Source organism: Ursus maritimus, unplaced genomic scaffold (assembly GCF_017311325.1).
Source record: "Ursus maritimus isolate PB19 unplaced genomic scaffold, ASM1731132v1 scaffold_18, whole genome shotgun sequence".
NCBI classification, from domain to species: domain Eukaryota; kingdom Metazoa; phylum Chordata; class Mammalia; order Carnivora; family Ursidae; genus Ursus; species Ursus maritimus.
The window spans coordinates 55745614-55768790 of NW_024424230.1; the positions used below are offsets into that span (position 1 = coordinate 55745614).

General features: G+C 47.8%; 1 protein-coding gene across 1 annotated transcript in view; it reads left to right on the forward strand.

The window, feature by feature from the left end:
* Window positions 1-23177, forward strand: part of PTPRM (protein tyrosine phosphatase receptor type M) — a 749396-nt gene that overhangs the window by 721535 nt on the left and 4684 nt on the right. Inside the window, exons 24-31 of the mRNA XM_040632384.1 lie at window positions 393-547; window positions 805-940; window positions 2890-3039; window positions 3739-3912; window positions 4916-5047; window positions 8446-8571; window positions 10418-10581; window positions 16803-16938. Of these exons, the coding sequence (XP_040488318.1) occupies window positions 393-547; window positions 805-940; window positions 2890-3039; window positions 3739-3912; window positions 4916-5047; window positions 8446-8571; window positions 10418-10581; window positions 16803-16938 (1173 nt within the window). The remainder of the gene's footprint in view (window positions 1-392; window positions 548-804; window positions 941-2889; window positions 3040-3738; window positions 3913-4915; window positions 5048-8445; window positions 8572-10417; window positions 10582-16802; window positions 16939-23177) is intronic.

Here is a 23177-nt window from a genome sequence, read left to right on the forward strand (position 1 = left end):
ATACCCTTGACTTCCCTCAGGTCCCTGTTCTGTGCCTCCCTCTGTGGCCTTGCGCTTCACACCACGGGATGTAAGCACACACAAATTGTTACTAGAGCCTACTTCATAGAAAGGAATTTCGAGGAATCAGAGATGCATCCGTTTGCTGCAGTTGCACCTGTGAATTAGCATTCCCCGAACGTCAGCTCCCTTGCACCCCCACCCACATCTTCCTACCTGGAATAAGGCTTCCCAAGTGCGTGTTAAATCGAAGAACGGCCTTCTTCCCAGCAATGCATAGTTTCCTAGCCCTAGGCTTCCTGACTGCTTAGGGGTACTTGACATTCTCCTGGTTGGCTCATCATTTATTTTCCTTTGTTCTCTCCCTTGCTGTGCTGACCGCCTGGCGGCAGAGAGGTGTGCATGAAATCCGCGAGATCAGACAGTTTCACTTCACTGGCTGGCCGGATCACGGGGTCCCCTATCATGCCACGGGGCTGCTGGGGTTCGTCCGGCAGGTTAAATCCAAGAGCCCGCCCAACGCAGGCCCGTTGGTGGTGCACTGCAGGTAAGCAGAGTGCCCGGCGCCTCTCAAAGGAAGCACAGCGGGCAGGGGGGACAGGGGCTCCTTTGGGGTGTTGACAGCACTTTGGAACTCGATAGAGGTGATGGTCGCACAACATTGTGAAGGTGCTAAAGGCCACTGAACTGCACGCTTCAGAATGGCTCATTTTATATGCTATGACTCTCACCACGGCAAAGATGTAAAACAAGGAGAAGCACGGGGTCCTTTTTCCTTCGCTGACGAGCCCTCTTTTCGCCCAGTGCTGGCGCAGGGAGGACGGGCTGTTTCATCGTGATCGATATCATGTTGGACATGGCGGAAAGGGAAGGCGTGGTTGACATCTATAACTGCGTGCGGGAGCTGCGGTCGCGGAGGGTGAACATGGTGCAGACAGAGGTACTGCTGCTCCCTGCCCATCCTGGGCTTGGTTCCCGTGCCCCCCGCACCCCGCCTCCCGGAGCCAGGCGGGGAAGAAACACTGACAACTGTCTCTTCAAAACTCCCTGGAAAAAAAAGTGATATACCTGGCCATCTCTCTTTCCTTCTTCCTCCCTCCCTCCCTTCCTTCTTTTTCTTCTCCTTTCATAAACAGAAAAGGCCAGGAGTCTCCCAGGTAACAGAATCTGCAGCCAGCAGCCTAAATTTGCCCATCCTTCTGTATCAAGGGGCCCAGTAGAGTCTCTGTATTAAGCTTTCAGAGATGCAGTACTCTTGGTTTTTTTTATTATGTCTTTTAAACTAGCTAGTAACCAGAGCAAGACGACTCCTGGGAATAGCCAGGCGTTTGCCAAGTGGCTTAAGGCTAATCTCTGTACACTTTATTCTTCTCCTACTGTCCCTACAAATTCTGCCCAGTGGCTTGGCATCATGGGAACCTGCACATTTTGTAGAAATACTCTGTACTGACTAGTACTTCTGTAAATTAGAATTCAAGATGTCAGGAATGTAAGTGTTTGAGAAAAAAAAAATTACATCCTGCCCCGAGGAACTTCATATTTTTACTTAATATTTGCTTGTTTTAAGTAGGCATTACACCCACCACCTAGAAAAAATGATTCATAAAGCAGAATGAAGGGGCTCCTGGGTGGCTTCGTAGGTTAAGCCTCTGCCTTTGGTCAGGTCATGCTCTCAGGGATCAAGCGCGCCCCCCTGCCCCCCCCCAGGTCAGATTCCGTGCTCAGTGGGGAGTCTGCTTCTCCATCTCCCACTGCCCCTCCCCCCCACTCATGCTCAAGCACGTGTGCCCTCTCTCTCAAATAAATAAAATCTTTTTTTAAAAAAAAGCAGAATGAAGAATAAATAAGAATCCCTTCCATTTAGATTTTGTGTTAAAGTTTACAAAAGCCACTGGTTTGAAATTTACAAAAACCTAATTCCATTTTCAAATAACTTAAATAAAAATAGCAGAAACTCTTAATGCTTTCATCATCTTTTTTCTCTAGAATATGGATTCTTTGCTTTAAAGATGATAATGATAGTAATGTATTTTTTAATGTATTTTACAGTCAATCAAATCCCCTTTCCCCCTTGCTCTGTCTCTGAGGCCTGGGCTGTTCTTGAGAATTAAGGGTCCTCATAATTTATAGAAATTAAAGTAAAAAGTAATGAGACTCTTTCTGAATCTCACGTAAAGATCAATAATAAATATGGTAAAACTTTACTAATTAATTGTAGGGAAAGTCTGTGCCATTTCAGAATGAGAGGGCCCTTTTGTAAGCTGTGGACTCATGCGTGCATGCATAGAAGAGCTCTTCCCCAGACACATAAGGACTTTTGTAATTATCACATTAATGTCTCCAAAGAAGTAGTTCTGAGTGCTGGAAACTATTTATTTTCATCGTGATGTCAAGTTTCCCTGGACGTTCTTTGCACTGTTGACTTGGTTAGCAAATGCCTCTTTTCAGGACAGATAGATAAGATTCTGCTCCTCTCCTCACCTGAAATATTGAGTCCCAAACTCGTGGGCTCAGAATTACAGAGGCAGTTAAGCCACAGCTACTACAGCATGACGGCGCTTGCTCTGGGATTTATCAGTGTCTGAGTGGTTTTAATCACTCTGTTTTATGCTTCTGCATTGAGCTTGTGTGTCTCTTCCTCCTGTCTCTCCACCCGTGGCCAGTCAGGATACGTGCCGGCTGTCCCACGTGGGCATCCGCACTACTGGTAGTGGGACCCCCACCTCGCAGCGGGCAGGTCCTTACACCTGGTTTTGCTGTGGCAGGAATGGATTGTCCAGGACGGACCACCGTCCCATTATCTTGTCTGCAGGGGGCTGTCTTCCCTTCTCTAGTTCTCCGGACCCACCTGGTCTCTCTGTTCCTAACTAGTCCCCTCTGCTTCTCCAGGAACAGTATGTGTTTATCCATGACGCCATCCTGGAAGCCTGTCTTTGTGGCGACACCTCGGTCCCTGCTTCCCAAGTGAGGTCTCTGTATTATGACATGAACAAACTGGATCCGCAGACTAACTCCAGCCAGATTAAAGAGGAGTTCCGGGTAAGTCATGCAGAAGGGCGGGGCAGCTGGCTGTGGCTTTGCTCCTTCAGAAGTCTCCCAGAGTGAACTCTGGAACCCCTGAGCCAACACAGAGCTTGTCAAGCTTGGCATTACTGACATTTTGGGCTGGATAATTCTTGGCTGTGGGTGCTATCCCGTAGGATGTTTAGCGGCACCCCTGGCTTCTACTGCCTGGATGCCAGGAGACCTCCGCCACACTAAGTTGCGACAACCAAAACTGTGCAGACGTTGCCAGGGGCCTCTGGGAGCAAAGGGACCTGGCTGAGAACCACTGGTCTAGCAGAGCCATTAAACCCCGTTGCAGGCAGACACCGGGCAGTCCTACAGTGTAACACGGGTGCAGCCAGACCGAGCGAGGTACTTGCTGGGCAGTCTAAGTGTACCTGACTCTAAGTGAAATTGTAGCCAACCTCTTCTTCCCAGGCACCCAGATGTCCCGCCCTAATCAGACCAGATGGCACAGATTCCTCCAGATCCACGGTGGCCCTTTTTGTGATGGGCACTGCCTGTGGACAAAATCCAGCAGGGGGAGAAAAGGGCACTAAGTATGGGAGGGGGGGCTGGGAACGGTGGGGCCGGGACTCCCTCATCGGCTGAGGACACTCGGATCTGCCGGAGTGTGAAGGTGACACGGAGCGCCGCGTGCTCTTGCCCACGTGTCTGCGTGCTGTCGTGCAGACCCTGAACATGGTGACACCGACGCTGCGCGTGGAAGACTGCAGCATCGCGCTGCTGCCCCGGAACCACGAGAAGAACCGCTGCATGGACATCCTGCCCCCGGACCGCTGCCTGCCCTTCCTCATCACCATCGACGGGGAGAGTAGCAACTACATCAACGCTGCGCTCATGGACGTGCGTAACCGGCCGCCCGCCCCAGGGGAACGGGAAGCCCCTCCTGACGGGCGGGCCGCTGGCCGGGGCTTCCCCTTCTGCTCCCCAGCCCTTGTGTGTGTTGGTTTCTTTAAGACCCAAACCACCTTCCCCACAAAGTGCATTTCAGATTCCACGTGTTTCTGCGTCGGCCGACGCTCTCGGTCTCTCGGAGACCACGGGTGGGGAGGGCTTGCTGCACGAAACATGTCCCAGGTACTCTCCGAGCACTTCCATTTTTAACCCGCCGGCCGGAGAGCGAGAGACAGCTATTAAGTCACTAAGGCAGTGAAGTGGGGTAATACGGTTCGCAGCATTATTTTCATCCCCTGTCCTCCTAATTTAGGCAGTAATTAACATGGGAGGAAAAATGGTCTGTCAGGACAGATAGCACACAACTCATTACTTCCTGTCAGTCTGTTTACTTCTAGCTGAATGAACATTTGCTGTTCGATTGATGGGAAAAGTAAATGGATATTTTCAGGGCTAATATGGAAACTCAAATTCTGTTGGTGTAGTATCAGTAAAAAGGTGCCTAAATTGACTCAACGCTCTCGAGGGCTGTAAAAAGCATTATTCCTTCTGTGGCAGGAATAAGTAACACCGTCACCCAGAGAGATGACCCTCGAACAAATTTTAGGAAAAGCAGAAGTATTTTCATTGTACCTACTTTGTAAAGTTACATTTTCTCCATTAAAATGCTTACGTATAGGGCCGATATTGCCTTTCTAGCAGATATATCAAAAAAAATTGTAAGAGCTACTTATTAAGTTTTCTGGGTGTGGAAGTGAGAATACTTTATCATTACTATTCTGATCAGTCTATATTTAGTCTGTTTTGGTGTTGACAGGGGTGCTGGGATTCAGCAGTTGTTAAATGTGCCCAGAGTTCCGTGTCACAAATTTCCATGTGTACAAGATAACCGAAGCTTCCGCCCTTTCCATTTTCCTGAGTATATCTGGCTCTTTCTTGTTTGTATTTGCAGAGCTATAAACAGCCTTCGGCTTTCATAGTCACCCAGCATCCTTTACCAAACACAGTCAAAGACTTCTGGAGACTGGTCCTGGATTATCACTGCACGTCTGTGGTTATGCTAAATGATGTGGACCCTGCCCAGGTGAGACCCATGCCCAGGGTCAACTCTAGGTTTGTTCTGCTTGTGCATCGAGAAGCACAGGCCCTGTGCCAGGTCACAAACTCCAGGTGACAGGTAGGAGCCAGACCTGAAACACAAATGTGAAAAGCAGGTGGAATTAAGGATGGGGGCGAAAGTAATCTGAAACCAAAAAGACGGATTGATGATGGCAGGGACCGGCAAGACAAGGTTAGATAATTGGCTGTCCCCAAAGGACGGATATATGGACTAGACGGAGATACAGGGTAGTGGGTAGAGTCAGAGCTGTGGGATGAGGATGTCACACTGCCTACACCAGCAGAGCCAACAAGCCAGGGAGCCCCAAAGAAAGCACAGCAGCACTGGGCGCACCCCTTCGCCCATCTAGGAGCGGTCATGTCCTTCTTGGCACAGCTCACCATGGAGCCTGCAAGTAGACAGGGTCACACTGGGGTGACAGTGCAGACCAGCAAGTGATTCTAAAGGACAGTGATTACTTTTGTCAACCTTTTGGTAAAGATAGTAAAAAGAAATGAAACCAGGACTCGAACACAAGAGAAGCTCAGAATGATAAATGGGGCTTTCCCCTAGCTGCTGTCCTCACACGTAGAAAGAGAAAGAATAGGGCTGTGACGACTGGGTACTAGTAATGGGGTTAGAAACATTCTCTTAAAGGGGCTTGTTGGCAGGCATTGGCACAGTGCCCCTTTAGGAGCTGAATTTATTGCATTTGAGGATGGCAACACCAGTCACACGCTTAACTGCCATGACAGAGGGTGTTACAGCAACTGTGGACTTCTCGTGTTTTAAGAATAAACTTGTTCCGAAACTGAATTAATTTTCTATCTGGTAGAGATAGAAGTTTAAAAAAGAAAAAAGGGCTCTGAAGTGTTTCAGCATCCAACCTGGGCAAGATTTTTCCTTCCTAAAATCCATTTTATTGTCATCAATCTGCCATAAATTCCATGGACATTCACTTCAATTCTATAATTTTTTAATTATGTTTGAGGCCCTACATGATATTGTTAAGGCTCTAGCTTGAAAGCTAGTGAATGAAATAATGATGATAATCCTTGTCCTCATCTAGTCCTTTTTGCTTAAGAAGCTTAAATATTTTAGAAGTCTTCCACACTGATCCCCTCCAAAAGAGAGATTGCAGCCATTTTTAAAGACAAGCAGACACCACAGTTCAGGGAACTTCAAAGGCCCAACTCAAAATAGCACCAGGGGTCCTGATTTTCTAACTCACAATGCCATGGGTTAAATTTCACTAATTCAAGATTCTCCAGCCAAAGACCGTTAGAGGACAAGTGACTGTTCCCTCTTCAGAATCACTCCCTTTCCCCTAATGTGAATCCTGAAATGCAGTGATACACTGCCTTTTTCATATCAGTGCTTCAGATATTAGTGATTTCCACATTTCTTTTTGAACGACAGTATTGGAATTCTAAAGCTGCATTCTAAACCCGAACTGTCTGGATGCAAACCAAGCCTTGGCCGACCCTGGTAGGAGAGACAAAGAGTCCAATTCCACTCGGCAGACAGAGCTGATTTTCAGAGTGAGAGAAAGAGGCTCCTGGGACACAGTCATTTAGAGAACACTAAACTGAGCATTTGAACTTAAAGTCTCTGCAGTTGTGCAAGAATAGCACTCGACTATTTTAAGTATTTATAGGTCTGGTTCATGGACGTGTTATGCACCATTTAAGCCATTTTCTACACGGTTTACTTGGGCCGAGTGCAGAATGTAGTGTGCCAAGAACCATGCGCTGGCCCGGGCCATTCATATTTCTCTGGTGTAAGTGACGAGCTTTAATCAGGGCTTGAACTGAGAGAGCAAGCAGAAAGCACAGCCCACTCAGTCTGGAGAAAAATGGGCAGGACAGTTCAAATGTGCATGTTAGGACTTCTATTACCATCTTGACTTCCCGTCATAATGCCTGTTAATTTTAACAGTGGGTACACTTGGGTATAAAGGGAAAAAAAACATCAGCACGCTGTCATTTGACAGGGCAGTCTTAGACCTTGTCACCAGGAAGTGCTGGTGAGGAAGGGAAACTTTATGGAGGCAATATTTTAAAATAAATAAATGTAATTTTTAAAATACCATAGACTTAGCTAACGTGAACAGTACCCTTAGTTACTCCGCCCTCGTTCTTGATGGTGCGGTGCAAACCTTCCACTGCTCTGTAATAGAGAGAGAGCGCTGTTTCAGTTGACCTACAGTTAGCGGGAAACTATTTTGCAATCTTGGGTGTAAATCAACCTTTATAACCTTTGACAATAAGATTTTAGATACTTTGGAACATGAAAGTCATCAAAAAAAGGAAATTCAGTGAGTGGATTCTCCTTTTGTGCGGCATCATTCTGCTTAAAATGAGATAGGTTTTTCATCTGCTCTTGGCCCAATAGAAACCAGTTATCAGATAATGAAGTGATTCCCTCTTGGCCCCCAACAAGCCATCTGTCCCTCTGGTAAATCATAAAGATGAGAATTAAACTCTAATCCCGAAAACATCGTTGGATACCAAGTCCCAAAAGAAGTTTAATTTCAGACTTTAAAGGCCTATTAGCATCTCAGGGCTTTAGGAAAAGTCTGTGAGAAGGAAAAGTCCTGGGGGGTTCTCCCCACCTATCTGCAAGTTTAGTATTTCTGTGGGGTGGTAGCAGATGCAGGTGTCTCTTTTGTAAGCCACCCTTCCCGGCAACCCTCCTTTCAGGCTGAGTTGTGCGTCACGTTCACACCAAGTTCTAGTTACCCGGTATCACCAATACCTGGCGCTTGAGACTCTAGGAAATTGTGATTTTAATTAAAACTACCTCCAGGCAAAACAGCAAAGCATTTACTCTTATTACATCAGGTTTCCTAGATCTCAGCTGGGAGAATTTGGACCAGATCATGAAAATGAAACCCAGCACTGTTATCAGTATCTTGTCCCTGAATGGCCCTATTCCCCAAAGTGATTACAAATTACAAAGCAAGCCCACATGGGGGAGGACGGAGATATGGTGTCAGTAGGTACGTGCACCATCTCAAGTATCTTAGCTCTTGTAATGGCAGCCAGGGGCATCGCCCCGGCACCAGATAAAGGCATGCAGAAGGGATCTTACAATGGGATGTGTTGAACAGCATCCACATGGCCTCCTTGGAAAGCAGGATGGCTCGTGGCTTAACGATGCTTTCTGAGAAAATGAAGGAAAAAGTACTGGAAGGACAGGTGGAGCTGAGGGATCAGCCAGTAAGAAAGTCCTTAAGTGTACTTTCTGGGAGGAAAAGAGAGAGGAAAGAAAATGAAGTGAATCGAGGAAGTATTAAGACTTACTGAACATGACCTCATCCAAACTGTTCGTAGTCAGTTTATTCCTATAATTAACCTCGTGTTTCTGTGTTTTGAATTCAGTTGTGTCCGCAGTACTGGCCAGAGAATGGAGTTCACAGACATGGCCCCATCCAAGTGGAATTTGTTTCTGCTGACTTAGAAGAAGACATCATCAGCAGGATATTCCGTATTTATAATGCAGCCAGAGTAAGAAACACTTAACTTATGTTCTGGTTTCGTTATTTTCTCATTCACCAAACATCTAGGGTGCCTGCTTTGTGTCAGGCACCGGTTAGGAGTTCGGAACACATTCTAGATGCTTGTGAACAAAACAAAGCTCCCTAACCTTATGGAGCTTACATTCTAATGGGAGAAAAGAGACAATAAATAATTGATAGAACAGCTATTATAATAGATATAGTATGTTAGAAGCAATAAATGCTATAGGGAAAAAAGTGGGGAGGTAGGAAGCACTAAGGCCATGAATAAGAGGGAGAACAAGTCCCTGTCTTACGTAGATGTCCATGCGAGCAAAGACCCAACCGAAGTGAGGGAGCAGCTACTCGGCTCTCTGGAGACAGCTTTTCAGGCAGAAGCAGTGGTCAGTACAAAGGCCCTGCGGTAGGGCCTTGTCTGGTGAGGTCCAGAGACAGTGAGGAGGCTGATGTGGCTAGAGCGTAGTAAGCCAAGGTGAGAGCGACTAATAGAGCTGTCCACCTAGAGGGGAAGTGGCCGAGGGTTGGGGGGCTGGGGAAAGAGACCGTGTAGGGCCTCGCAGGCCACTGCCGGGATTTGGGCTTTTGCCGTAAAGGAAATGAGAAGCCAGTACAGGGTTGAGTAGAGAAGAATCGCATGATTAAAAAGGAACACTGTAGCTTCTGGGTTGAGAACAGATCCGTCAGGAGGCCAATCTAATAAGCCCAGTGAGAAGTGACAACAGGAGGGTGAAGTGGCAGCAGTTGGAGGTAACATGAGGCAGAGAGATGCTGATATATTCTCGTGGCAGAGCCAACAGGATTTGGGAATAGGCTGGAACCCAGGGAGCAGGGGATGGGTTTCAAGATTCAGGTACTGAGAAAGGGACCAATGGAATTGACATTAACTGAGTTGGGGAAGGCTGTGGGTATAAGGGGACTGTTTGGGGTGGAGGGCATGCATTGGAGAGAAGGCCAGGAAACTGTTAGATACCTAAGTGGACATGTCAAGTAGGCCTGGATCTACGAGGGGGGAATTCAGAAGAGGCCCACCCTGGAGATATAAACTGATGACTTACCGGAATGTTGAAAGCCGTGAGACTGAGTGAGCTCTTCAGGTCGGAGAGAGAGGGGGCCCGAGCACTGAGCCTGGGCTTCCATCAGCAGGAGGTCTGGGAGAGAGGGAGGCCAGGACAGAGGGCAGAGAGCAGAGAAGGAAGAGCTGCGGAAGAAAGTGTCAGAGAGCGAGAATCATCACCCACGTCAGAGGTGCCGAAGGCCGAGGGAGACGTGATCCAAGTGATTTAGCCGCAGCCAGATTAAAACTGTGCCACTTTTCTAACACTTTCTTGAATACTCCAATTCCATTTAATTGTAAGTAAAGATTAATTGACCACTGACATCTTAGCAAGATTCACACCAATACGCAAACCTGTGTTGTGCTCAGAACAAATGCCGTGTAAGCTGAGCTCACAAACGTCTCTGGATTATAATTTATTCCTTACCCTTAAATTACCTGCAATTAAAGGAAACCCATTTTGCCCCTTACTACACAACGTGGTCAGTGCTCACGTAGTGTGTTACTTGTCACTTGGCTTTTGCAAAACTATAAGCATTCTGCTTCACTTTTATTAGGCCTGTCATTTAAAACCCCTGGTTTTTTATAACAGCTCCAGATTAAAACTCATAACTCTTGAGGCCAGTGGAAGCTTCCTTCGGTATTTATAGACAGGCCTCGCCTTTAGTAATGGACTGCTTTGCTGAGAAGTCCAGGCAGGTGGAATCGGCCTGCTGGTATTGCACAAGTAAACAATGCCTGTTTTCCTTCCACTCCTTGATTGTTGCCTGATGCCCTGTAGCCCCAAGATGGATATCGGATGGTGCAGCAGTTCCAGTTCCTGGGCTGGCCCATGTACAGGGACACACCAGTGTCCAAGCGCTCCTTCCTGAAGCTCATTCGCCAAGTGGACAAGTGGCAGGAGGAATACAACGGCGGTGAAGGCCGCACGGTCGTGCACTGCTTGTAAGTGCTAAGGGGAGCTCTTCACCTCAGAAGGGCCAGGCCGGCACTCTGCTGTCCCCCCTGGTTTACTACCCCTGGTCTCTCTATGAATGGAGAACAAATCAGTAGGTCTGGGTGAATGCAGATGATCCCTCTTCTCGTTAAGGATTCTATTTGCCTTGCAGAAAACAAGATAGGCACATTTTATATTCGGATGGGGTATCACTGCCATAAAAATAAGCCCTGACCTTGTGATTGTCCCTCCCAGCCCCCAAAAAACACCTGAGTAGGTTCACTGGGCTCCTACCAGCTCCTGAGAACCAAGGGTTAAGTTTAGGGGAATTTTCCAAGCTGGTTGTTAAAGCGTTGGTAACTTGAAATCATCCACAATGGAAGAATTTATATCACCTGCATCAGCAAATGCTGCAAATCAGAGCCCCCTCCTGGTTTGGCGAAGCCGGTGATAGCATCTTCACCATCACACCAGTGGGTAATTCTATACGAAATCATGTGAGAAGTTTCAAAGGAATTGTCATTTAAGAGAACTGTGTTCGTATCTTGTTTTTTGCCTGGGAATACCTATGTATATACATACATACACATACATACATATATATATATATATACATATATATATATATATGTATATATATATATAAAAGATGTTGTGAGACCAGTGTCTCCTAAGTGTGCTCTGCAGGCCAGAAGACCTAGCATGCACTCAAATGGGAAAACCACCACTATAGAGCAGTGATTCCCAATCGTGGCTGCACATTAGGGTCATTTGGGGAGATTTTTAAAACAACAACAACAAAAAACAAAAGCCATGCCCAGTCTACACCCAAAACAATTCAATCAAAATCCCTGAGGATGGGCCCCAGAGAGTCGCATTTTTTCAAACTCCTAGATTATTTCAATGTGCGGCCAAGGTTGAGAGCGCCTGAATAGAGACGGCCACGCTTTTCAGAGCATCTTCACCTGCATTTTCTCATTGGTGATGATATGCAACTAATCAGCCAGCTGGGCTTGGCTTAATGGAGTAAGCAATTAGAAAGTCATGGCAGTTAGGGAAGATGTTTAGAGAATTTGTGGAAACTCAAGTATAAGCTTATGTCTCTTTTCCGTGGAGTCTCATTAGCACACAGTGAGATGTCTCCCAAATTGAAGGGAAAATAAGGTTTAACTCTGGGCAGACCAGCCTTAGTTAAAATGATAAGCTTCCTAAGGACCTGGATATCTCCCTTTGGTGCCCATACCTCAAGCCATGCCACCCACCCAGGGGCCCAGGAGGGTCTGTGATACCGTAGAACTCTGCCCTGCCTCCCAGCAGTCCAAAGGCGGCAGTGTCTTGTCCTACAGAAACTGACATTCCCTTGAAAAGAGGAATGGGTTCTTAGCAACACATTCATACTTAGCCTCAACCAGACGCCCCAGTCCTTTGTCCTTCCCGCTTACTGCTCGTCCCTTCCCTCTCATGGACCCAGTTCATTAAAAACATCTCTACCAAGAAAATGTCAAAGAAGATTAACAGTGCACAGCCCCTTTTATTTCTCGAAGTGCAGATATAACTTCTGATCAGAATACAACCGGGGGGTCACCAGTGTGAGCTGATATGGTCCCAGCAAGGGAAATTGACATTTTAGTTAGGGTTTGTGTTTTATCTGTTAGGTCTTTTGAAAAAAACTAAAAACAGTCTGCAGATATCCATTTCTGTGTCTTGAGTCTGCTGGCATATGGCTGGGAAGGCGATGCATACTTGGTACCCCCTTTGATTGGTAGCTTTCTAACAAGGGCCAGTACTGTAACCCAAAGGACTGAGTCACACGGGGGGAAGTTGAGGCACCAGGACAGCCCTGAGGGGAAGATACAGAGACCCCTTAAATCACTGCACTTCATAAAGAGCCACCAACTATACCCTCCCAAGACCCAGCTGTGACCCCAAAACTAGGCCATGACATTGCCATTCCACATGACGTCTGCAGCGGGCTGTTCTCTAGAGTGCTCGGTGGTGGGCATCCGTTGTTTCTGCCCTCTTGCCATCCCAGCACCCCGCCCCTCTTCTGGTAAGAGAAACTTGATCTTTCCTTGGGAAATATTTTCCCCAATTCTGAAGTCCCTGTGGTTCCCATGGGACTGCCTCTTGCTCTCTTGGTGTCAGGGTGGGCATGAGACCCATACCGGGTAAGAGTGTTCATTTTTGTTTAGATTTATGAATCCACATCGGAGATTTTTTAGTTGTGAGAAACAAAGTTAAGTTGAATTCATATCCTCCAACATAGGCCAGAAAAGAATGCACCGAACCACAAAAGCTCTCTGCTGTTCATTTCGGAAGTAAAAACATTATATTCAGCATAGCATAGCGCCACCTAATGGTTGTGGGCAGAGCAGTCCCTGCCTGAGATAGGCCTCCAGGTGCTGTAAGGGGAATGGTTCCTTGAGTCACAGGTACACTCAGGGTGAGCAAATAGGGTTGTTGTTTTTTTTTTTCTTTATACGTCTTCCAGCTCATAAAACCAGAAGAAATGGATAGAAGTAAGAGATGACCATTTTGCAACCCTTGATGAAGATAATGGACGTAGACAATGGTCATCAACAGCTGCTGAAAGCATCAGGTGAAAAGCTGGTGGGGGGAAAGCAGTGTGGTATCAGTGCGAAGACAGAAAGTAGGCTAATGGAGCAGAAGAAAAAATCTGGAATGGAGCCACACCTCAGGGTCACCTGATTTACAACAAAGACCCCCAGCACCACACCTCCTGCAGGGCGGTGGGAAAGACAGCCTGCGGACCTGGTCTCCCTCCTCATGCTGGGTGCAGAAATCATTTCCAGATGGATCACGGGCCCAAATCTGAAAAGGAAAACAATGAAGCTTCCAGAAGAAAAGCTTCATGACCCTGAGGTAACCAAAGATGATGTCATGCAAGACACAGAACACTAGCCACAAAAGAAAATACGGAAAAATTGGATTTCATTAAAGTTAAGCATTTCTGCTGGTCAAAAGACACCAAGGGACAGTGAAAAAGCAAGACAGAACGTGGGCAAAGAGTTTTGTGATACGTGCATCTGACAAAGGACTCAGGGCCAGAATGCCTAACTACTGCAAGCCAATAAGAAAAGATCGACCCAATTGCTTGAGCAATAGACTTGATGAGAACTTCATTTTTAAACAAAGAAGATGTACATAGTCCATAAGCACAGAAAAGGTACTCAGCATTATTCATTTTCAGGTTAATACACACTAAAACCAGGATCAGATACCCCCTACACACTCACCAGAATGGGTGAAATTTAAAAGATAAACAAATAAATGAAAATACCAAGTCGTGGTGAGGCTGTAGAGTAACCGGAACTCCCATACCTTGCTGGCAGGAAGTAAATGTGTAGTGCCATTTTGGATTCATTTGACAGCAACACCAAGTGCTAAATATAAATATATTCTCTGAGCTCTTCCCCTCCCAGGTACATGACTACAGACGTGAGTCATATGTGCACCAGGAGACATTTTTATAGCAGGTTTGCTCATAATACCGAAAACTAGAAACAGCCCAAATATTGTTCAGCTGGTAGATAAATAAATTATACAGTGGTACATCCATTCAATGGGATTATTCTGAGCAATATAAAAGAACAAACCACGGATACAAGATGGATAATTCTCAAACAGATACTATTAAGTGAAATAAGCCAGATGCAAAAGAGTATGTACTGGATGATTCCATTTATACAAAATTCAAAAACATACCAAAGAAATTTATGATGTCAAAAATGAGAACAGGGATCATCTTTGAGTTATTGATGGTATTGATGAGGAAGATGGTATTGATGAGGGAGGCCGGGGGGAGCTAATCGTGGTCTGCATCTTGATCTGAACGGTGGTTATGTGCCATATGCATTTGGAAATTAACTGAGATATATACTTACCACTTGTGGACGTAATTGTAGGTCCATTATACTTTATTTATAAAACCGATTTGGGACTTAGTGAACTGGTCAAGCTGGCATTCTGACACAATGATCAATCTTAAAATCACAAAACAAGGAACAACTTGGTATTTTTGCCTTGCTTCCTAATGGAAGTATACTTGTAAGGTATCCTTGTCTTAAAAAACATGTAACTCTTATGAAGCCGTGGAGCTAACTCCCAATATATAGGAAATAAGGATTAGAGAGAAACATGTTAAGTGATTCACAGAAATGCAGCAAATGAGAACAACCCAGGATATGGGGGCTCTCTCCAGGAAGGATGACCCCATTTCCTCAACCAATAAATTGCCAAGAACAAAAGAGCAAAGAGGAACCTAGAGATTAAAACAAACTGTAAGACGTATCAACCAATTACAACCTGTGGACTTGGCTTGAATGTGGATTTGAAAAAAGCAACTGTAAGGAAATGTCCGAAACAATCTGGGAGATTGGAACGGTAACTAGAAATCCCATTATATTGACACAGTAATATTGATTTTAGATGTAATAATGATATTGTGTTTATTTTTTTAAAAAATCCCTTAGCTCCTTAAGAAATGGTTGATCTCAGAGCTGGTGCCGGGAGATGAAATACCTTGTGGTTCCAGAAAGTAAGGAAGTACTCAGAAAAGAATGGAGGTCTGATGGAGCTCCTAGTGGCCAAAGCCAGAGCAATTTCAGCAACAAAATAAATATTGATACTATTGGATTTTAGCTCATTGAACAAAATTAACATCTATAAGTCTAAACTGACATAAATAATAAGATAAAAGTAAGCAAATAAATTAGTCAAATAGCGGAGAAGAGACAGCTCTCTCTTATAGCAGAGTGTTGAAGGAGAGAGGGAGGTAAAAAATCAATTAGGCGGGGCGCCTGGGTGGCTCAGTCGTTAAGCGTCTGCCTTCGGCTCAGGGCGTGATCCTGGTGTTCTGGGATCGAGCCCCACGTCGGGCTCCTCCGCTGTGAGCCTGCTTCTTCCTCTCCCACTCCCCCTGCTTGTGTTCCCTCTCTCGCTGGCTGTCTCTATCTCTGTCAAATGAATAAATAAAATCAAAAAAAAAATCAATTAGGCAGACAGCAGAGTGGTTTTTGTTGCAGACAGAATCCACCAATGATCCTAAAACCGGTGGGTGAAACTTTGAGGAGAGAAGAGATTTGCAGAATTCCAAAGGATCTCTCCCAAGATAGTAACTACAAAGAGAAGATAACTACACAGTGAAAAAATGTGCGGGGCACCATCTTAAAAAGTGATGAAGGTCAACATCACCAGCAATAAGACAATTCAGCATCCTGAACCCCTGGAGGGAGGGACAGTCCTTCTGTGGTTTTCTGGCCAAAATGTGTAACCTCATTCCCAATCCTGAGAAAGCATCAGACAAACCCAAATGAAGGGACGTTCTGCAATTTGTATTTTGTATTGACTTTGCAAACTGTGGATGGGGACCGTGGCTACTTTCTACATCTACATCCTATATTTTGTATTCTACAAAATAGCTGATCAGTACTCTTCAAGGGTGTCAAGGTCAGGAAAAACAAGGAAAGATTGAGGACCTGTCACAGATGGAGGAGACTAGGAGCCAGGACAAGTCAGTGCAAAGCAAGGTCTGGGATTGGATCCTGGACCAGAAAAAGGGCATTGGTGACATTTGATGGGTGACAGTTGACTAAGGCCTGTAGTTTAGTTAACAGTATTGTGCCAGTGTTAATTTCCTGGTTGCAATCACACCCTACGACCATATGAGATGTTCACAACAGGGGGAGGCGGGTATGCCAGGAACTCGCCGTGCTGTGTTTGCAACGATTCTGTACATCTAAAATTCGTTCAAAATGAAAACTTTTATTCAGAAAGAGCCCTTACGTTTTAAAGATAAATAATGAAACCCTAATGGATTGTTCTAAGGCCAAGTCCATCTTGGAACATAACCAACACTCGTCACGGTTTTCATGGCAGATACTAGACGACGTGTTTGTTCACTGGAAATCTTCTGCGGTGGGCCCTTTGAATAAAAACTGACAGGATACTGTATCCGATTATATAATCCAGGGCGGAGGCGAAGCTAGGAGAGCAGAACGTGCCACTTGATGGTCGCCTCCCGTCAGGTGACCCGTGGGCCCTGCTCTGAGGCTCATTAACACCATTTGCTTTAATTGGAAGAATCGGCCCCGGGGGAGCGTCCCCCTGGCTTCTGAGGCCCTCTCGGTGACCTGTTGTCCAGGGCTCGGGCGACATGGGAGGAGGCAGCGTGAGGGCAAATGCGACCATCTGATTTCTCTTCCGACAGGAACGGGGGAGGCCGCAGTGGGACGTTCTGCGCCATCAGCATCGTGTGTGAGATGCTCCGGCACCAGAGGACGGTGGACGTCTTCCACGCGGTGAAGACGCTGAGGAACAACAAGCCCAACATGGTGGACCTCCTGGTAGGACCCCCCTCCGTCCTGCGGAATGGGGCATTTCCCGCGTAGCTGGCGTAGTTGGCGGTGAAACCGATTCACGGGGGAAGAGACTCGTTCTCAGGAGCGTAGCGCAGTCGCTGTGCTTGCGAGGCTTTTCTCCCTCTCCTGTCTCACTTGGCTCTTCACAGGGAGACTTCACCTCCACACACTGGCAACGTGGAAAGAGCTGAAACTCACAAGTGAACATCCTTATGAATTTCCGTTCCTGGCAGTGCCTTCCACATGGCTAAGCGCTTAGTCTGCGCCGGGAGGAAATAATCATAGCACCTGAAATGCCAGATTTTCAAATTACAGATTTTATAAATAGCTTAATCACCTAATATTTATCAAAGCTGTGAATTTTAGTTTGACATCCAGAATATTGCGTTTAATTCAGGTGGCCGTATCTGAGATGCGGATGGAGGAGCCGAGACACAAAGGACTACGTGCAGTTATTTTCTTAGAGTATTTCCGGAAATCTCTTTCTTGTGTGCAGCTATTAAAATGCCAACCACTGCGACTTGCGAATAGAATAGTTTAAAGGAGGAAGCTTTCAGATGAGGTGTCTGTAGTTCTCTGCTAGGGGAAGAAGAATCTGAAGGAAACGGTGGGACGGATCCCAAGGTTGGGAGAATGGCCTGGGGTGGGGAGAGGGAGGAAGACAGGGCTGGTGCCCACGCCACGGCTGGAAAGCCCTGAGGCGGTGGGCTTCAAATTTAAAATATAAGAAAGGGACTAAAGAGAGAGTGGAGATTCGAGCTAAAGGTGAGGAAGTAGCCGCAGTCCCAGTCATCCCAGCCGTGTCCCAGGCTGAGTGATGCTAGTCACCGATGCCGACCCACCCCTGGGACACGTCCTCCTCCGCACAGGTCACTCTCCCAGGACATCTGCTTTCCCCAGGTACATATGTCCTCCTTGATGGGCTGTTCTGTTTGCAAGAAGCACAGTGCTGCACGGGGAATTTGGGAAACGGACGCCTTTTCGGCCAGGTGCAGACTCCCAAAACCATCAGCAGTCAGCACCATGGCTTCTGTGGAAAAAGGACCATGTCCCCCAGACTGCTGCCTCCCCCCCAGGGGAGGCCGGGGAAAACCCAAATTCTCATCTCAGCAATGCTACTAATTCAAGCCGTGACCTCAGACAAATGAACTTGGCACTTTAAGTCTTCTCAGGCCAGGCACTTAGCTTTCCTGAGCCCGAGTCGTGTAAACCAGGGATAATGTTGGCTTATTGAGGTGATCCCGTGAGACAGTTTATGTGAAAGTGTTCTGGAAAATGCAAAGGTGAGAAAGTGGTTCTTGAGAGCGCGGGTGTCTACAGGGCACCCTGCGGCCAGCAGGTGTGTATGAGCTGCGGGGTGAGGAGGAAGAGGTGGCAGCTAGCAGCTGGCATTCACATGGTGCTTAATACGTGCCGGGCCACACGCTCAGTGCCTTTTACGGAGGCACAGATTTCATGTGGATGGACTAAAAGGCTGGCTGGCGTGTCCCATGTGCGGGTTTCAATAGAACCTGCCTCTCTGGAGGTAGAGAACTATCTCACTCCCTGGGACCACCCATGCATTTTGAAGAGTTGTACCGGCACGGAACTCTCAGTCTCCTGGGCTGGGGGCAGTTGAGATAGGGCAGCTGGGCTGTCCGAGGTGGCCTGAGTTTAAGACAGATAAGAAGGTGAGCAGAAGATGGAAGCAAATACCTCAATTAAAATATTCTGACTTCGTGGCATTTAACCTCTGGGATTCAGGGACAGATGTGTAGCTTCCAAACTTTGGTTGGTACTTGGGCAAAGCTGACCTTGATGAAAAATATATATATATCATTTCCTTCTCACTACAGCCTGAATTAAGCAGGTCATTAGTAATAAACCCTTCCAGGCCTTTCCACTAATGGCTCTGGCTGCAGCTTTCATCACTCACGAATTTTTATATGCAGAAACAGTGTGGCTTTTTCCAAACCCGTGGTGCAGACTAAAGGATGGAGGTGATTCTTCGTGAACTGAATGGACATGTAGGTGCCTGGGCCAGCAGGGAGCCCACTCTTCTACAATAATTGAGGCGTTTCTGTGATCAGGTGTTACTCTAATAGAGAAAATAGGATCTTTGGGCGCCCAAACTTCCGACGGTCAGTACTAGGTATAGAATAAGGTCTGTGCTGAAAAATATAAGGAAAGTTTTCAGTTTCCTGGAAGAATGTCTGATAAATTTGTTACAGTGACTGTTAGCAAAATAATAGGTAAAATCTGGTGACCAGAGGAAAAAAATATCACAGGACTCTTTTCAGTGGGCTTGAAGCTTCCTGAATTAAATAAGGATCTATGTCATTTGTTTGTTGTTTTGCTTACAAGTATAATTTCTATTAGTTTGGCAGTCGGTTGAGGGAATTAATTAATTCAGGTCAGGGTGATAAAACCCAATACAATGTTATAAAACCCAATACAATGCATAAAAGACCATCTGAGACCCGAGTCTTTCCTAAACACAAAATGTTGTACCAGCAGCTGAAAAGCACAGTCTTCCTAGCTGCATTTTAGAATAATGAAATGCTCCAGAAAGTTCTGGAGCGCACTTCTGTGCTGGCCTGCTGGGGAGGCAGAGAGAATGGGGTGTGGAGGGCCCAGGCCTGGGCCCCACGGGATGTGCTCAGTCTGGGGGGAACAGGGCTCCCTCCTACCTCCTGCTTGCCTGGTTCGATTCAGATGGAGTCCCCAGTGCCTGAGCTCCTTTGAAGTTCCCAGGGAAATGGGATGCTTCAACAAATATCTCCTCTCTCACTTTTGTCCTCACTGGGCTTTAGAAGTTTCCAGAGCTCCGTTTTATTTTTATTTTTCCCCAGGGCTCTGTTTTAACAGAGAAACAGCCTTTGGGGGACAGATCTTTCCTCAAGAAACATATTATCCCCTGGGAGATAGGGGAACTCTAGCCGACATGAGATTTGACATACGTATACATTGTACAGTGGTTACCAAGTTCAAAATGGTTAACTCGTCCGTCACCCCGCTTAGGTAACACACTTGACTGGTGTGTGTCTGTGGTGAGAATGCTTAAGATTATTCTCAGCAACTTCCAAATACACAATACTGCATCACTAACTGTAGTCACCGTGCTGTACATTAGTTCCCCAGAACTTCTTATAACCGAAAATGTGTACCCTTGACCAACATCACCTCATTCCCCACCCCCTGCTCCTGGCAACCACCATTTTATTCTGTTTCTATAAATTGACTTTTTTTTTTATGAAAGCTTTAAAGACCCCTGAGCCCTGGGCCCGCCCCAGAGACCATGATTCCGTTGATCTGGGGCCTGGCTGTGGCAGCCAGGTGTTAAAGCCCCCCAGGCGATTCTTCTGTGTGGTGGAATTAAGAACCTGAGTCTCTCATCTAGAGTGGCTCTCCGCCAGAGCTGTACCCTGGAATCACCCAAGGTGTGTCACAAGTGCCCAGGCCCAGGCCGTGTCCCAGACCAGTTAGGCAGATGGAGCCCAAGACCGGGAGTTCGCTGGGCTTCGGGTGAGGACGTGGCTCAGGAGGGAGAGCAGGCCGTCCCTTTCCTCACGCTGGCTGCAGGGCGTGTCCAAACCCATCTCCCCACCTCCCCACCTCTATCCCCCAGCCCTCTGCCAGTATCACCCAGCACCTGTAATTTGGAGCTGGCTACCCACACCAGCCCACGTGCCCCTTCGGTATACAGAAATAATATTCGGTGCAAGGCACTCCCTGCAAGGTGGCATGGAGGGCGGGCCTGCAGTTCTTCCTCTCACATGGACAGTGCAACGCGTCTACTGACCTGTGTGTATGAACTGCCCCTCCAGAGGTCACCTGTGACCGTCTGTATGTTAAACATACAGGCTATTTGAAAGGAGGGGGAGGGAAGGGGGGTGGGTGGGGGAGGGTGGGCGACGGCCATATCACCCTGAATGCACCCGATGTCGGCTGTATGGGGGGGGTATTACAGGTACGGTGTGTATATGTGGGTGTATGTATATGTGAGTGTGTGTGCATGCACAGGGGTGTAACAGGGGTGTGTGCATGTGGGGGTGTAGGTGTGGGTGTATGCGCGTGTGTAGGGGTGGGGGGGGTGCCTGTGTAAGGGGGTGTGTGGGAGCGAGTGGATGTATTTATGCGAGTGTGTGTATATGCGGGTGTGTGTGCACGTGTGGAGGTATGCGTGTGCACGTGTAGGGGTGGATGTGGGGGTGTGAGTGTAGGTGTGGATATGTGTGCACGTGTAGGGGTGGATGGGGTGGAGTGAGGTGTGGATATGTGTGCACGTGTAGGGGTGGATGTAGGGGGTGTGAGTGTAGGTGTGGATATGTGTGCACGTGAAGGGGTGGATGTGGGGGTGTGAGTGTAGGTGTGGATATGTGTGCACGTGTAGGGGTGGATGTGGGGGTGTGAGTGTAGGTGTGGATATGTGTGCACGTGAAGGGGTGGATGTGGGGGTGTGAGTGTAGGTGTGGATATGTGTGCGTGTGTAGGGTTGTGGAGGGGAGTCTATGCATGTGCCTGTGTAAGGGGGGGTGGGGTTATGTCTCTGTGAGTATATGTGTATGTGGTTGTGTGCATGTGTGGGGGTGTGTGCGTGTGCATGCGCAGGAGCGGATGGAAGTGTGTGTGTAGGTGTGTATGTGAGTGTATGTGTGTGCATGTGTGCACGCACGTGTGTGTAGGGGTGGATGGGGGGTAGGTGTGGGTGTGCGTGTGTGCAAGTGTTGGAATGGAGGCCGTAGGCCCCAGCTGGGGAGTCAGGGAGGCACCGTGTGGCCCGTCTCTGGAGACACAGGGTGGTGGGGTCTCCCCTTCCCTTGGGCCCGGCCCTGCCACGCCGCCCCGGAGAAGCAGCCGCTGTCCTCGAGTCCTCCCTGGTCAGCCTCCCTGCATGATGAAGGAGGTAATCGTGAAAGCCCCGTGCCCTCCGCCGCCCCAGACTCTGCCGTCCTTGAGTCGGGGGCTGGCTCCCCGCTCAGCACCAGCAGAGCCCTGGCTTTGAGGAGGGCCCCGAGGACAGTTGCTGAGTGACAGCACATTTCTTCCCCGCACCCGGACCGGCGCCCATCCTGAGCGGCCTCTCGCTGCTCTTGGAACCCAGGGAGGCTGTGGCTACACACTGATGAGTCTCACTAGGGAACCGGGCACAAACTGCGTGTGGGCCTCTGAGGGAAGAACGTTTTCCCTACATTTTTAAAGGCAGAGAGGAAAGTCCTGACCCGTTCTGTCTGTAGTCAGAGACATACCGAGGTCTCATCGAGGGGTCTCCTTGGCTGGTTACATCCTGGGAGCTTCAAAGCAGACGGCCCCGCCTATGATGATTGGCACACTGGGGACCGTTTGACCCTCCGGGCAGGGGCATCCGTCAAAAGGGTTTTTCCAGACTCTGGGACCTGTCAGCACTGGATCCAGATGAAATTGTACAAGTTGTTTTAGGTTCAAAAAGCAAGTGCATCGGGGAGGGCACTGCTGCCCCAGGTGAGCCGTGAGGACTGCTTTCTGAATCTGGGGCGCTGCCCGTGCCCAGAGGGACTGCAGGGCCCCGAATTCCTCAGACACGGGCACAGCTCGAGTCCTTCAGGGAGCTTCCCAGAGCCACTTGCAGGCCTTGTGGCCTTGGGACGTCCTCACTGAGTGAACAGAGTGGGGAAGTGGGGGGTTGGAAACAGAACCTCGCTTGCAGGTGCCTCTTTAGCATTCGCTTTCTCCCTCTTTGGGAGAACAGGGGGTGAGGCTGCAGGGAAGGTGGGGTTGGGGGCTTGGGAGGGGAGTAGCTCGCCGCCCTGGTTCCGGTCCTGCCCAAGGACGACCCCTGCTCATGTCACTTTTTCATGCCCAAAGCCAGCTAATGTTGCCCAGATCAGGAGAACTTGGGACCGAGGCAGAAATATTCTTTTTCGTCCCCTGAAGCACAGGGATAGCTTGTGTGGCTCAAGTATACCGCTCAAAAAGCAAGCGAGCTGAGAGAGGAAACCGCAGAAGACTGGCCTGTGCCTGGCGATCGAGGGTAATCAGTTTCCAGCACAGGGGGATTTCAGGCATTTCCTGAGGTGCTTGGGGGAGGGCACGCAACAATGTATGGTCTTCCTTCTCACTCCGTTTATTTTTCTGATGCAGAAGCCAGTCATCACAGACTCTACTGGGATTGACAGTTTGCTTAGGAAGGATGAGGTGATGGCGAATTCATTCTGAAAATTGTAGTCATGTCTGGGACGGGGCAGCTTCGGGGATTTCCAACACAG